Source organism: Lissotriton helveticus, chromosome 2_1 (assembly GCF_964261635.1).
Source record: "Lissotriton helveticus chromosome 2_1, aLisHel1.1, whole genome shotgun sequence".
Lineage (NCBI taxonomy): Eukaryota > Metazoa > Chordata > Amphibia > Caudata > Salamandridae > Lissotriton > Lissotriton helveticus.
The window spans coordinates 245226597-245243608 of record NC_136059.1 but is presented as its reverse complement, the minus strand read 5'-3'; the positions used below and the strand labels follow the sequence as shown (position 1 = coordinate 245243608).

The window sequence follows — 17012 nt, the reverse complement described above, 5'->3', positions numbered from 1 at the left end:
TCCAGGCCCAATGATATATGGGCCCCATTGACATACTACCTGATTACTCACCCAAGAGGTGAGAACTAAGTCCTTTTGAAAAACCATGAAACAGAGTGCAATTGTGTACGACCGCTTGGAACTAGATATGAGTGGGGACCGATGAGTGGGCTATAAATATGAGACTAGGATGCACTGATTGGTGCACGCTGATTGGGCTAGGCCAAACAAGTAACATAGGATGGAAGGTGGAGCAATGTAAATGAAAGAGAAGAGCTGATGGAAGGTTATACCTGGCTATAGAAATAGATGGAACTGGTACCCTAAAAGAAATGTGGCTAATACGATGATGTTGTACTGAAATTGACATACAACAATACTTATCTTGGATGTAAATGATGTAACAAAGAACCTGAACAGTTTTCAATGTGGATAAATGTTGATGATGCTGTTGTATGTAACTTGAAACTAATAAAAAGAATGTTAAAAAAAAATTCAATTCTATTAAGGACACAGAGGCGAGGATTATCCCACCCAAATGACATGTATTTTGCATTATAAATTGCATTGTATGGTTGCTTAAGTATCTTCATACTGCATACATGTTCTTATGTTTTCCCTTCCCTTTCTGATGTATTGTGAGATATCAGAGGGTGAATGGTGTTACGGTCTTATCCTTTACATTTCAAGTGCTGAATACAAGTAGAGCATGATGGTCTACATTGATTGAAGGTCTTCGCGTTCCCACGGAGGATAATGCGACTCGTTGGTTCAGGAACCAGGTATGGAATAGGGAGTTCTGTTGGGCTGCAAGTTGTATCTTCAAGAGGAGGTCTTTTACATTAAGGATGGTTCTTCAGGATCAAGTTGTTGTTTATGGACTTAACTGTTTAATGATTTGTCAAAGAAAGAGGACACTGTCATCCTGACTAAAGATTATATAGGGGACACTCTCCATGGTTGATCATGTGACCCTTAATGTATTCATGGGTATTGTAGTATTTTGTTTACTTTATTTTTAATGGCTGCTGAGAAAATATCAGTAAAGAACTGAGAAGCATAATCCTCGCCACCTTGTCCTTAATAGAATTGAAAATTCTTGTCTCGAATGTTTGCTAATTTTTGTATTCAATACTCTTTAGAATAGATTTACTAGGCCTCTTTTACTTCCTATGCAGTTTATAGAAGCTACACCTGCATTTTTATATTTGCGTCTTTCATCAACGACCAATATTTGTTTTTATGTGACACGTTTTTTAGTGGTAATGCTGCATTTTGATCATTAGGATGCTGACAGCTTGAGGGACTGTCTTTTGTTAAATGCTCTGGTCTTTTTTGGGGAAAGTTATTTTAATGCATTTTATGTTTCATCGTCACGTTTTTATCTCTTGACCTGATTACTTGTATGCACCTTAGTGAACATATTTTTGAAGCAGGTTTTATTATATTGTTTGTGGGGTCATCTTTTTTTATATATGAACCGGGTTGGTTGTTGTACTTTTATGATTTTTAATATAAAATCGATTAAAGTTTCTTGATTGATTGATTTAATAGAATTTGCTGGCATGTTTACATGTTAATGTTGATATAATGCGCAAACATAAATGAAAAAACCTTATCAGTGATATGGCTGCATAAAAGCTAAGAGGGGGGAATGGATAGTTCTCACCTCCGTTTCCATAATAATATTGAAAAGTTTTTTTCACGATTGTTATAAAATGTTCTATTCCGACAAAACCAATCTTCTTCCATTGGTTGTATACTTTTTTTTAATAGATATGGTATTTATAAAAACCTAACATCTTACTAATTGTAGACTCGCTTTGAATTGTTTTGAGTTCACAGTGTTTCTTCCCAAAATATTGTTCTACAGTATTTTTTATGCTCATGCTAACTGTAACATGCCTGCTCATAAAAAGCAGAGAAGAGATTTCATAACCTGAAACATGCAGTCCTGTTCATAGAATAGTGGATGATCCTAATACAGCCATTCGTGTTCTTTATAAAAATAGGAGACGGAGGCTATGCGAACATTTCCTAAAGAACAGAGCCGGGGTTGCCCACACCCACTATGGCTGCCAATCTAGAACCCGCATGTTGTAAATACAGGATGCGGTTTAGTGTTTAAAAAGTTCCAGGCTGTGAGTGCTTCCGTGATAGGCCCAACCCCGTCCACCGCCTCCTCCCTATGACCTTCCCCTAGAGGAGCTCGCGGCGCAGCGGCCATTTTCTTACTCTGCCCCTGGAGTCAGCCGCATCGGCAGCAGAAGTTGGAGCTCCCCCTCCCCACCTAGGATACAGATATGCTGTCAGTCCGTGTGGCCGCTGCGCTGGCCCGAGCCCTGCCCCGGCAGGCGGGCACGGTAGGTTGCTTCCTCCCGCGCGTTGACAGAGGGTGGGAAAACTGCCTTTCATTTCTCCTTCAGGTGTCAGTGAGGATAGGCATCGCCATCTTGGCCGGCATGGGCCTGAAAAGCCCTGCAGTGTTTGGGGGACTGTCCAAGTAACCGCACTGATTCAGCCTGCGCCGTGCGTTGGTGGCATCCTCTGGTGGATGTATTGTCCCCGTGCTAGACTGTGTCCCTGATGGCTCTGAGCTGCAAACGGTCGGAACTTGTGCAAATCGCCTGGTCAATTTACAACCATACAATTGAGTCTTTTCATTATGCTGAAATGCTGCTTCTTTATAAAGCCAGTAGGATGCACAAACGGTGTAGTTGTGTGCCTTTTGTATTAGTTATCTGCCACAGCAGGCCCGAGGTCATGACACGTAACTGTCACATTTCCCAGTTCCTTGCTGTGCTTTCTGGAACTCCTCTTGATTTTCTCATGGCTTTAACAGGATTGCAAGTCCAGCATGCACAGCTAAAATCTGGACTGGATTAGGCACTTGTTCGCTCGTAGACCTTATTTACCTTGGAGCTCTCGCCCTGTCAGAGTGCCCTGCTGCAGCTGTATTCTGTTTGGCCCAGACAGGCTTGTTCTGTAAGCCTTTCGCATCTTCATTTTTGTACTCCTTTGCAGTTTTATTCAAACCTTGATATTCGCCAATTGTTCACTAGCTGTGAGTGTGATCTGTCAAGTGCTAACCTACCCTTATGCATAATGGTTTGCTCGTAAGCTTTTTATGCTTTGTCAGTTCTCCAAAGTGAATGCATTTAATCGTGAAACAGTCCTTCCCTTGTGTGTACTTGGCAGATAGATGTGAGTGTATAGTGTGTCGCTTTCTTAGAGGTATTAATGAGGAATCATTAGGAGTTCTTCTGAAAGATTACATTAATTCCATCCACGTTAACTTATTACTTTAGACCTTGACCCAAATTCTGGGCCCGCCAGGTTGGGATCTTCCCACCTGCTTTCCATTTCGATTTTGAATGCACTTTTTGCGCATGTCGTTTCGTTAGTAGGTCATTTTACACTATTGTATGGTCTTTATTCCTAATGAAACCATTCAACACATCTGTTCTGAAGTCTGTAATACGAGATTATCACTTCAAATGTACGGTGTAAGAAAGCACTATTCTCCTTTGTGTGACTCGCAGATGTGGATTGTTGCTAATGATTACATGATATACTGTCAGTGGCTGTATGTCTTGCTTGACGTTGCTTCTGGTTCAATTATAACATTAATTGTCGAATCTTGATCTTAGTTATTGAGAGCTCCCTTGGAGTTCCACTAAATTTGCAACAGGATTCAGACTTTTTTCATTTGCAATAAATAATTGAATGACAACATTTTAAAGGACAGTTTTGTTGCATAAGTAATTATTTGCGTTTCATGCCAGCTTGGTCTAACGTTTTGTTAGGCTGCTAGTTTTTTTTTTTTTAAGGACCGCTGTCAAGGTGAACCTACAGCTCTATATGTCAATGTCACCGTTCAGTGCCCATACAATTGTAGCTTATACTGTTGTATCATCACCTGTCGAGACTTCAAAAACAAGTTTTGAATACGTGTCAAGCACTCTTCATGCTTTTCCCAATTTTTAAAATGGAAATGTCTCTTGTGACAGGTGTCCAGAAATGCCCTTGGCGCGGCCTTTGTTGCTACAAGGAACCTCCACGCGTCCGGGACATGGCTTCAGAAGACTGGTGAGTGGAAGCCTATTCAAAAATGAAATGTAGTCCGCAGAATTATTTGCCTGAAAATGTTCGTTCTGCACAACGCAACCAGACTAACTTTGTGACCTTGGTAATGTAATTGACCAACTTCCACGAAGACTATAAAACAAGAATATGCATGACATCAGTTTCTCTTGCCTGACAGTTTTTCTTTAACACTTCAAGCCACCTAGGTCCATGCGTTAATTGTGTGCAGTTTTTGGTTTTCATTTTTTTGCAAACTTTTCTGAAAGTTGGTGATGCTCAACAGCTAACAATAACATTGACGTCTTGTTAAATCGTTGCAAGTATAAGGCTGCTACCCTGTCTGTAGATTTGGCCTGGGACTTTTTTTTTTTTTATATATCTTGGGAAGATTTGTTTCCAGGATCCTTTGTGATCTGTCAAATACGTTTTCAGGCAGCTTAAACTTACAAGTAAGAATGAGTGTTTGGCCTCTTGGCCTATTTGGGTTACTGTAGTTTTTTTTCTCCCTCAAATGGGTTGTAGATGATTTTTTGAACACCCATTGAAATAAAGCCAACATACAGTTCATGCATGAGTTACATTGTGTTTTTTTTAAATATAGACCCAGTGCACCCCTCAAGAATATATTTTACAGCCACCAAAGTTCTTCTGCAAAATTGGTGATATGTATAGTGCAAAGCAGTTTCAGATCTTTACCTTATTAGTCCAAAAATCAATATCCTCTGTGTTTTTTTTTTTTTTTTTTTAGATGCTTTACTTTAGGAGGGTGATGTCTTTTGGGAAGTTAAGAAAGTAACATTACAATATTATGAAGAAATGGCAAACTGATTGGGTATTTCTAAATTTAACGCATTCGAAAGTGGCTCCTTGGTGCACACAGAGCTAGTGTGGTTGTGCACGCTCTTTTTCAATTGTATTAAGTCACAGGACTGGTCCTCTTCACCTGGGTGGCCTCAGCATTCTTCTTGCTGGCATCCCTTCCTATGAAGTATCCTGCTTGCCACTGACTGACTCCACAGAGATCCATAGGTACTCTTCAAGGAATGTTATCCATAATGAATAATAAACCTGAGCGCTTTATTACAGGAGGAAATTGGGTTATTATTTGAAATGGCAAGAAGCCCCATTCAAATAAACACAATCCATCTCGGGTGAATCGCAACATTATTAATCCTCAGTAGCTTGGCATGACAGCAGTCAAGCTTAACTTGGAGGCAATGTGTTAAGTATTTATGCATCACACAACTGCTAATAAAGGGAAAACACAACAAGAAAAATCCCTCACCAATGTAGAAAAATGCACAAATTTTAATTAAATCGCATCAAAACGAATTAAATCAAATCTGTAGAATCAGTTTACATAAAAAAAGGTTTTAGTTAAATCAAGTGCCTACAAATCTAAGCACCAAACACTGGTATCTGTCTATGCGAGACTGGGGCAAAGTAAAACTGCATTACAGGCCGGAGACATGTTTGTAAAGTGCTACCTTAGCGGGTTGCTCAGAGCGCCGCAAGCCCTCTAGTAGCATTTAATTTACAGGCCCTGGCCCTGTGTGTGTGTAGTACCATATACTAGGGACTTATAAATTAATTGTGCCAGTCGGGTGTAGTCCAATCTTACAATGTTTTAAGGGAAGCATACACACTTAGCCACCGGTTAACGGTGGTAAATTGCACAGTCCTAAAACAAATTCTGAAAAACATGAGGGGTGAAGGCAAAAAGGTGAGTGACGCTGGAGAGCCAGGTCCAACACCAACCTCTTGCCCCAAGTAAGAGAGAACCACCAATGCATTTGTCTATTCCTGATTTGAAGCACTTAGTTATGGTTTGGGAGAGCTCATCTGCATATTAAAGGTGCTTTTCTATTTTGCCTGTGTGATTGCTAAGTGAGAAGAAAGGATCCATAATAGCTTTCATTGAGATGGCTTGCTAGGTTCAGCTAGTTGCTTTGATGTGTTACCAACTTTGTAGAGCGTTCAAGTTAACTGACTATTTACCAAAAATAACGCACTACCTTGGTTATATTGCTGCTTAATTTGATGTAAGGCTCCTTCATACAGAGGGTCAAATCACATAGAGCAAAAACTGGATTGAATCGAGACTAGATTGTTTTGAGAGAGATGGCGATCTTGGTATTATCTGCATGCAATGTTGTGAAAGCCAAAGGAACATACCAGGCTGGCTTAGCGGGGTGACATAGAAGTTGAGCGACAAGGACTCTGAGCTAGACCCTGGGGAATGTCCAAATTTAGATGAGTTAATTTTGAGCGAACAGGAAGGAGATTTGACAATGTTCCAATAGATAAGAAGCCTATCCATTTGAGGTTCAGTGTAGTTGTCTAGTGAGCTGTTAGAGGGCTTTTAAATGTTGAATTAGATTAGCTTTTAAAAAAAATTGACTACATTTAGATCTAGTAAAATCTTCTGCAGAAAGCCACATGGGCAGTGAGGACATACACTTAAGTAGTTGGTTTAAAGTGTAGCGTTATGTGGATAAACTCATCAGTTGGGAACATTGTACACCAAGAGACAGAAGTGCCTGTTGAAGTCAAATTGCTAAAGTATTGGAAAGTTTTGCTACCAAGAAGTACGTTATACTGATTAAATTAATGAGCTGGACGTTCTAGCGTTCTGTACTAAATTAACAAATTGCTTATTGAGTGAGCCATGGTCAATATCTAATTCTTAAAGTGGTTACCATTTTTGATTTCCAGGTACAGCAGAGGTGTCCTCTATTCTAGAAGAGCGTATCCTAGGTGCTGACACCTCTGCTAATCTAGAGGAAACTGGACGCGTGCTTTCCATTGGTGATGGTATTGCCCGTGTTTATGGTCTGCGTAATGTACAGGCAGAGGAAATGGTGGAGTTCTCTTCCGGTCTGAAAGTAAGTGAACCAAATTTGGTGAAAGCTTTTTTTTTTTTCTGTGTACTTTTTATCCTGGGAGGTCTAGCACACTTTTAAATGAAAATACAAAATGAATAGATGTACAGTGTGTTGGCTGGTGAGTTGTTGAGAAATGTCTCGTTTGTGCATCCGTTGCTTTTATTGGGCGTACTGATCAAATACATTATCTATTCTTTATATGGAATGTAGGGCTAAGGCAGATGCACTGGACTCCTGGAGAGGTTCTATGTTGCAACCGATATAGAAGAAAGGTGACAAAACTGACCCTACAAATTACAGGCTAATAACCTTGTTGGGCATAGAAGGAAAAGCATATACCAGCTTTCTTTTAAAGGAGGTAAATGACTGGATCAAGGTAAACAACATCTTACCATTTTCCCAAACCCACTTTAGAAAGGGTGGTTCAACAGTTGACAGCGTAAAAACACTATCCTGCGTGGCTCAGCAGGCGAACATCAATAGCAACTTGCCACTGCTCGCCTGCTTTGTGGACTACTCTGCGGCATTTAATGGCATCTCGAGAAACAAGTTGTGGAGCAAACTAAGGAACTGGAATATCCCAAATAACCTCTTAAATGCTACCATCTCACTATTTACCAGCTCCTGGGTGAAGATAAAACTGACAGGGGGACACACTCTCCAAAAGGATGTACACGAACCGGGGCCTGAAACGTGGCTGTGTCCTAGCTCCGACGCTTTTAAATCTTTATACAGCAGATCTAGGCAAGGCCCTGCAAGGAGCCACATTATTTACACCAAAAATAGGGGTTCACAGACTCCACCTCCTCCAGAGCACGGATGACCTGGTAGTCTTCGATTGTACCAGAGTAGGTCTACAAAGGAGTCTGGGTGCCTTGAATTAATCTAACCAGGCCAATGAGTTGGCAGCAAATGCAAGTAAGACCAAAGTGGTAGTATTCGGGCAATATGCAAGAGAAATTGGGCTGAGATGGAGGCTTGGAAATCAGACGATAGAAGCAGTAAGAATTTATAACTACCTGGGGGCATGGCTATGCGACACCGGTACAGCAAAGCCACTTCTGGCCAATATAAAAGCCAAAACACAAGCGACCACATACGCACTGTAGGAATCTGGGTTTCTGTTGCAGTAACACCCCCACTTTTTGCCAGACCACTGATCCACTTTGACTTTTATATGCATTGGGTCCCTGCCAATCTGGTTCCCATGGCCTGTGTTCTTTCCCAAAAATATACTTTGAACCCCCAATTGGCACCTCTGGCAACATGTCAGTCCCTTGTAGAAGGTTCCATGGCACTGTGGCCAGGGGAGGTCTCTGTGGATTGCAGCCCTTACTGTGCCACCATTAGAGGCAATGTACTTTTACATACAAACACACTGCTATTGCAGGCTGCGTGTTTTGGTGCAGAACAAAGTGAAGTCGAAGTGGTACACATCCCTGTGTGCCATTCCTACAGCCTGCTGCACTGGCATAGTTCAGCCACCCCTCTAGCTGGGTGCACTATACCAGTGGTAATGGTACAGGTACATGCACCATGTACCCCTACAGTGTCTAGACCAATTCTTAGACATTGTAAGTGCAGTAATGCCATTAAGAGTATATGGTGCTGGGAGTTTGTCATTATGAGGAAGAGGTGTGGCGCCGCGGCCAGGGCGACTGACGTTGGAATCTGGGGACCACGGTTCGATCCCCGGCTCCGGCGGCAGGTTAGCCCAGCACCATGTGACTCTGGGCAATAGCTCGCTTAATCTTCCCGACGGCCCCCAGCGCCTAGAGACCCTTACGGGTGATTGTGCGCTTTACAAATGTGGACTTTACTATTATGAACTTCACAGCACCATAATGGCTTTACGGAAAATTGTGAAGTTTGGTATCTAACTTCTCTGCACATTAAACCCACACTGATGCCAGTATGGGATTTAATAAAAAATGCACTAAGAGGGCGTCTTAGAGATGCTCTCTGAAAAACTAACAGCCTCTAGTTGGTTCCCTGACTGGTACACACCAGCCTGCCACCACAAGACATGTTTCTGGACCCCTGGTGTGGGAGCCGTCGCTACTTGAGCCCAGAAACAAAGCCTTTCCTGGGCAGAGGTCTTCACCCCTCCCCCAGGCCAGGGAGAGCCATCTGGCTGGGGGGGCTTCAAAGGCCTTGTGCCTTTCTGGTGTGATAAGAAACTGGTTGGGGGCAATTTCATGGCTTTTTTATTTTTATTTTTTACATGCATAGTACCCATGGACCTGGCCAAAATTGGAAAGCATAGCACATTTGTCTGAAATTAACTAAATAAGACAATGGCCCCGAAAAGTACAAAGATCCAGCACGGAAGTGAATCCTGTACCAAGTAGGCACAGAACACTAAAGCCCAATCAATTGAGGTCATCCACTCTGGTAGTTCAAAGGACATGGCTAGCAGCAGAGTGCAGACAAGGGACAGGACTCCTGATTAGGGCAACACTGGACCGGGAAAGACAGATTGTCCTTAGCTAAACCAAAGTGTATTGCACGCCGACAAATTGGAAATAGGACACAAGATGGGGTACCCATACTATTCTATTGGTATCAAACAATTTACACATCTCCTAGCACTTCACTTTGCACTTTTTATGGCAGGTGCCAGTGTGCCTAAAATAATTATGAATCTTTTTAGAATAAGCATCGAGCTTTGCACCACCGCCCTAGGGACATTAGTTAGGGCCCAGCTACATCTCAGATGTCTTTAACTCTACAAGACCTGAGCTGAATTTTGCACAGAGCAATAAGCTAGCACACGCAATATTCAGGACTGCATTCATTTCAACATGTCTGAGAGAACTCTTAATCTAGGAAATGTTATTTTTATGGGTCTTGTTTTAATAGTGTTTTTATTAAAACCTGTTATTTGCGCTGTTTATATGATTTTTAAGTCATCCCATACATTTTTGATTAGAAACACTGACATTCCCATCCTTCAATGTCCTCACACCTCCTTTTTTTGATACCTTAGTTTTCAGTACTTCTCTTATTTTTACTGCTGTCTTTTCTCACTTACTGTGTCTGTGTTGTCTTTAGCCTTGGCAGGCCATTATGTCCACTGTTTTATAGTTCTAATGGGCCCAGTCTGTTTTCTGGCGCAGGACATCAGTGTTGCTAGTCAATCAGATTTGTGAAGCGTGCTACTCACCCTTGAGGGTCTCACGGCACGGGGGGGCATTCAGCTCTGTTGGGGGGCATGCAGCTCCGAATCAGCCAAAGAGCCAGGTCTTCTTGAAGGTGTGCAGAGTGGGGGAAAGTTTAAAGTTCAGCTGGAGTTTATTCCATATTTTTGCTGCTGTGTAGGAGTAGGCTCTTCCACCTGTTCTGGCTCTGCGGATGCGCAGGTTTCAGCGAGGGCTAGGTCGGCGAAGCGGTGGTTTCTCCTTGGGGCGTGGATGGAGACTTTTGTTGAGGTATTAGGGTCCGGTGTTGTGGAGGGATTTGTAGGCGGGTGAGTAGCTTGAAGGTTACTCTTCTCTACGGGGAGCCAGTAGAGGTCTCGTATGTGCTGGGTGATGTGTTCATTTTGTGGGATGCTGAGGACGAGTCTGGCAGCGGTGTTCTGGATGGTCTGGCGTTTCAGGTGCAGGGATTTGTTGATTCTGGCATTGAGGGCATTTCCGTAGTCCAGTATTCTAGTTGAGTGCGTGGGTGACTGTCTTTCTAGTTTCGGCAGGGGGGGATCCACTTGAAGGTCTTGCGGAGGGTGTTGAAGCACGAGGAGGAGACAGTGTTGATCTGTCTCGTCATGGTTAAGGGAGGAGTAGGATATGATGCGTTGTGGAGTTCCTTGTAGGCAACTTGAACTGGCATCTCTTCGCGGCTGGGAGCCATTGCTGTTAGGTGGGGGGCATTTGGGTGGTTGTGATGCTAGTCAGTTTGGGGAGGTTGCAAAGTAGTCTGGCTACAGCGTTTTGTATGGTCTGGTATAGTTTGAGGTGGCAGATCTGACGTAAAGTGTGTTTCTGTAGTCTAGACAGCTGGTGACGAGTTTAAGTTTGTTTTCCCGGTGCTGGTGGGGATCCATCTGAAGATCTTGCGAAGCATGTGGAGAGTGTGGGAGCAGGAAATGGTGACTGCAGGAATTGGTGACTGCATTGACCTGGAGCTTCATGTTGAGGTAACTGTCCAGGATGATGCAGAGGTTGCGGGCATGATTCATGGAGTGGCTAATGGTCTGAGTGCTGGGGGCCACCATGCGTTGTCCCATGAGGGAGTGTTTCCAAAGATGAGCTTCAGTTTTTGTCTGTGTTCAGTTTCAGGCAGTTGGCTCTAATCCAGTCGGTGACTCCGGTCATTGCATTCTGGAAGTTGCATCTGGTGGCAGTGGTGTCCTCCATGAGGGAGAGTAGGAGTTGGGCGTCTATGTATGAGAGTATGTTGATTGTGTGTGCGGATGTCAGTCAGTGTGGGTCAAGTAGGCTTTGAAGAGGGTCGCCCTGAGGAACCATCCCTAGGGGAATCTGCAGTAGATGATCTTGGGTTCTGAGGTGAATGGAGGAAGTATATTCTTTGTGTGTCCTGTGAGAAAGGAGGAGATCCACTTAAGGTTGTTTCCTCAGCTGCCGATGGGGTGGTGGGATATGGTGTCGAAGGCCACTGAGAGGTAGAGGAGGAGCAAGGCAGCTGACGCGCAGTGGTCAAGGATGGCTGTCTGTTGCGGTTGTCAATGCGGTCTCTCTGCTGTGGTTGGAGCAGAAGCCTGACTAGGTGGGGTCGAGCAGGTGTCTTCCTTCCAGGTGACAGGTCAGCTGGTGGTTGATGTCTTTTTCCATGACCTTGGCTGGGAAGGGAAGCAGCAAGATTGGGCAGTAGTTCAGAGCTCGCTGGAGTTGATGGAGGGGTTTCACCTGTGTGTTTATACTCACAAGAGTAAGCTCCCACTGTGAAACTTGCGGAGGACACGGCAGCTGATAATCCTTCAAGACATATGCAATTTCTTTGTTCGCTATTTGCACAAATTCACTAAAATGTAGAACCCAGTTCTAATGTACTTGAATAAAGACAACATAGGAATACTATGCCCGAACAGACTACGGGCCCTTGGACTCCTAGATAAGGATGGGCATTAACGTGATTTAAATTGGATCTCTGACCCCAATGAATTAATGAGACCCTAATTGTAGTAGTGTGCGTGGAGGGAGATGACCTGTAGGGAAGATAGGGGAGGGGAACAAGGGGGGGATAGTTTACTTTTTTCTTAGGCACTCTCTCTAAATGACATGCAATTCAAAACTGCAGTGAAAATCATGGAAACTTAACATTGTGAATCAAGGCTCCTGTCAATCGTGCCTAAACTCCCCATTTGCCAGTGGTACAGAAACAACAATCTATCACTAGAACATGGTGAAAGGTATGAGTAATAGCCTATGTTGTCTTTAGTGGTCACTATAAATGGGGATATCTCATTGCATGTTTGAACTAGAACCATAACTTAGTGTTTGAGACATATGAGCTGCAGATAGTACACTGTGCATTAGATCGCCACCTGGTGTTGGGCTCGGATGATTGCAGGTTGTTGTCTTCTTGGAAGAAGTCTTTGTTAGTCCCGATAGGTGACTCCTCCCTTGGACTATACTGCGCATGGACATCGGCTCCATCCTCAGATTGTTTTTTTCCGCCACTGAGTTCGGATCAAAGTTTCTCTGCTCAGGCCAGAAACAAGTTTTTCTGCAACTTCGACGTGCAGAACTTCATAAAACATATACTACCTGCCTTCGACATCGACTGCGACACCTTTTGACGACGAAGTTTCCATTCCGGTCATCCAAGTGGGCCTTTGGGCCTATCGATGCCGTGCGGCCTGCACCATATGGAAAGAACTCCATTCTGAAAATGCCCAAAATGTCAAGCAAAGCTCCCACATAGCGACCACCACGAGGTTTGTAACCTCTGCCTGTCGCCGGACCACAACGAGTCGACCTGCACAGCCTGTGCTTCCTTCCGCTCGAAGAAAACCATCCGAGACCGGAGGGCCCGTCGACACGAGATGAGGCAAATAGCTCCCGCACCGGAAGACCTCTTCGAGGTTCCACTCGTTCCCGAAGAAGACTCACCAGATCTCATGATCGTCTCCGAGGTAGATTACTCTGACTCCGACTCCATTCCATCGGGTCAGCGCGTGAGTACTACTGCTCCGGCCACACATACGCCCAAGCAGAAGGCAAAGGTCAGCACTACGCCTGCTGGGCCCAGTCGAGACCGATCATCTACTTCTAAGTCCCGCCCTCTGGCTCGACTCCGAAGAACTCTTCCACGCCTTCTGGTGCCTCGACACCGACCAAGACTCGGTCGGCACCGAAGCCGAAACACCCTGCGGCTCTGACTACGAAAGAAGTGCCGATACCGAAACCAAAACCTGTTTCGTTCCCGAAACCAAAAGACGCACCTGCTCCGAAGCTGCACACGGTGCCGAAAAACACACAGCCTGATTCTGATGCCTCCAAGCCCTCGAACATGCCGTCTAAGCCAAAAACAACGCCTTCGGCGCCAAAACCTACGCCACAGGACGCTTTAATACTTTCCAAGGCTAAGGACACTAGACAGCCTACGCCGGCACCGAAAAAAATCAACGCCCAAGAAGGTTGTGCCTCATGAGTACCTTTTTCAACCAGATCCTCAACAGAAAGAGCTTCATCGATCCGAAAACCGGTCATGTTGGTGCCACACCGATCAAGAAGAGACCTGCAGCTACACCACCTACACCAGTGGTTCCTGCCAAAAAGGACTGTGCAACCTCTCCTCTGCACTTTTCCTTTCCTGTCTCTCCTCCTTCTCCCGCTCCTCCCTATATTTCACCTCTGACCTCTCCTATACAGTCTCCATTGTTGCCACAGAATGATGATGAATATGATTTGAGTGGAGGGGACAGGGAAGGAGACACTGCATACCCTGGAGACGAGGGCACGTGGTATTTGCCATACACAACCTGCGTCTGGGTGGGGCTTTCCATACCCTGCAAATAACCCTGATGTCCTTGAGGCACCCTCATACCCATCTAAACCTTCTCCTCCTGAGGATACTATTGGGTTTGGCCAGCTAATAAACAGAGCTGCTACATACCATGGTGTCCCCATGCTTTCTGAGGCCATTGAGGAAGATTTTTCTCTTAGACACTTTTGAGCAGTCTCAGAGATCCGCTCAAATTCTTCCCATGACCAAAGGAGCGGTTAAGCATGCTACTGAGGTCTTTAAAGATCCTGTGCGTACCAGAATTTTAAACCCCAGGATTGAAAAGAAATATAGACCTGCACCCTCAGACCCAGTCCATATTGAAGGACACCTACCACTAGACTCCTTAGTGGTGTCCAACGCAAGTAAAAGGGACAATTCTCAGACTTCTGGTGAAGCACCCCCGCCTGACAAAGAATCCAAAATTATTGATGCGTCCGGCAAGAGAATAGCTGTGCAGGCTTCCAATATATGGCGCATAGCTAATACACAAGCCCTCCTCTCTTGTTATGATCGGGCTCACTACGACAAATTGAAGAAATTGCTTGAGCACCTCCCAGATCAGTACAAAGATCAAGCTACTGACCTCATACAGGAAGGCAAGTTAATATCTAACGGTTCCATCAAATGCGCACTAGATGCCGCAGACACGGCATCTAGGGCTATTAATACCAGTGTCGTTATTAGGAGACATGCATGGCTACGCATCTCGTGGTTCAAACCAGTACAAACCACCATTTTGAACCAGCCTTTTAATCCGAACCAATTATTCGGCCCAGAGGTAGACACTACCCTCGGTAAAAAGACCCCCTGTCTATGGGGGCCTTACAGTCTACCCCAGCTCGAGGTTCCTTTCGTCGCTCTTTACAGGAGCGGCTCCAAACAAACTGGAACAGACACTAACTCGTCTTTCAAGACCCAAACCTCCAACAACAAAGGTTACTATAGAGGAGGATACAGAGGCAATAATTCCAAGGGCAGAGGTAATGGTAATAACACTCTAGCCTCTTCCGCCCCTAAGCAATGACTTCCCTACGCTCCCCCCGCAGCATTCCACTCATGTAGGGGGCAGACTAACACAGTTCCTGCCTGTCTGGAACTCATTACATCAGACAAGTGGGTAAGACAGATTATCCAACATGGCTACTGCCTAGAACTTACAGCAACCCCTCCATACATACCTCCCAAACAGCGTCCAATGTCTACCGATCACCTAGCTCTGCTTCAGCAAGAGGTTCTGTCCCTTCTACAGAAGGGTGTGATTCTGTTAGTCCCTTTACAGGAACATGGAACGGGGGTTTACTCGCTGTATTTTCTAATTCCCAAGAAAGACTGGACCCTCAGACCGATTCTAGACCTCAGGCCCCTCAACCATTACATACTATCAGATAATTTTCATATGATCACTCTGCAACAAGTGCTTTCACTGCTGCAACAGGAAAACTTCCTTGCTACACTAGATCTGAAAGACGCCTACTTTCACATCCCTATACATCCTGCTCACAGGAAATACCTAAGGTTTGTACTGGAAGGACAACACTATCAATTCACAGCCCTTCCATTTGGGGTGACGACGGCACCAAGAGTATTCACAAAGTTCCTAGCAGTAGTAGCAGCACATCTGCGAAGACAACAGATCCATGTCTTCTCTTATCTAGACGATTGACTCATAAAAGCCAAATCGGCCAGTCAGTGTGTTACACACACACACACACATCAGACGATCCAAACGTTGCACAACTTGTAGTTTACAATAAACTACACCAAGTAGCATCTAGAGCCTTCGCATGTACATCAGTATTTAGGGGCTACAATAGACACGACTACAGCTCTAGCTTATCCCAGTCCAGCCAGGGTACAGAGCATTCAAAACTTAGTCGCTGGGTTTCAACTCCAACAGTCTCCCAGCCAAAATGTTCATGAAACTCCTAGACATGATATCTTGCATCTTCATAGTTCCACACGCAAGATTGCAAATGCGTCAGTTACAAGAGTGTCTAGCACGACAGTGGAACCAAGCTCACGGTCAACTACCAACCTGGTGTTGGTGGACAGCCGCACACATCGCTCTCTGCAGTGGTGGAACACCAAAAACCTGACACAGGGGCGGCCATTCCTAGAGCGAGTTCCACAAGTAGTGCTCACCACAGACGCATCCCTCACAGGATGGGGAGCCCATCTCCTACAACATACCACTTGGGGTCAATGTACCGCTCAACAGAGGCTACTCCATATCAACCGTCTCGAGCTGCTAGCAATATTCCTAGCACTCAAGTCCTTCCAAATTCACGTGCAAGGCAAGGCTGTCCTCATCCGGACGGACAATATGACAGCCATGTACTATATTCAAAAACAGGGGGGACACACTCTCTGCAAGTGTCCCAGCTTGCACAAGACATTTGGAGATGGGCCATTCCTCAACACATACATCTGCTAGCGGTACACCTTCCAGGAGTTCAAAGTCAGATAGCAGATCTGTTTAGTCGGCAGTCACAACAGATTCACGAATGGGGAATTGCATCCACAAGTTCTTAAGCCATTCTTCCAACAGTGGGGTCATCCACACATAGACCTATTTGCCACCCGTGATAATGCAAAATGCCCAGCCTTTGCCGCCAGGTTTCCACACCCACTGTCCGAAGGCAATACGATATGGATGAACTGGTCGGGCAGATTTGCATACGCTTTTCCGCCTCTTCCACTAATTCCATTAGTGGTGCGCAAGCTCAGACAACAGTCTCTCAAACTAATCCTTATAGCTCCCACGTGGGCACGCCGACCGTGGTTCACCACGTTGCTGGGACTCTCTCGTTTCACACCAAGTTGCAGCTCACTCCATCTCTGTTAAAACAGAACCATGGCGAAATCAGGCACCCAGACCAGCACCAATTGAATCTAGCGATCTGGCTCCTGAAGACTTAGAGTTTGGGTATTTAAACCTACCACCAGACTGTATGGACATTATTAAAGAAGCCAGAAAATCCACTACCAGAGCGTGTTACGCTGCTAAATGGAAAAGTAGTAATTTATTGCACAAATAATCAAATTGACCCCCTGGATGCTTCCATCCAGAATATCATTTGTTACCTTCTA

At 44.7% G+C, this 17012-nt stretch overlaps 1 protein-coding gene across 1 annotated transcript in view; it reads left to right on the top strand.

Annotated features, from left to right (window-relative positions):
• The first annotated feature begins 2156 nt into the window (after window positions 1–2156).
• Window positions 2157–17012, top strand: part of ATP5F1A (ATP synthase F1 subunit alpha) — a 57679-nt gene continuing 42823 nt past the window's right edge. Inside the window, exons 1-3 of the mRNA XM_078674747.1 lie at window positions 2157–2342; window positions 3990–4068; window positions 6781–6950. Of these exons, the coding sequence (XP_078530873.1) occupies window positions 2283–2342; window positions 3990–4068; window positions 6781–6950 (309 nt within the window). The 5' untranslated portion in view covers window positions 2157–2282. The remainder of the gene's footprint in view (window positions 2343–3989; window positions 4069–6780; window positions 6951–17012) is intronic.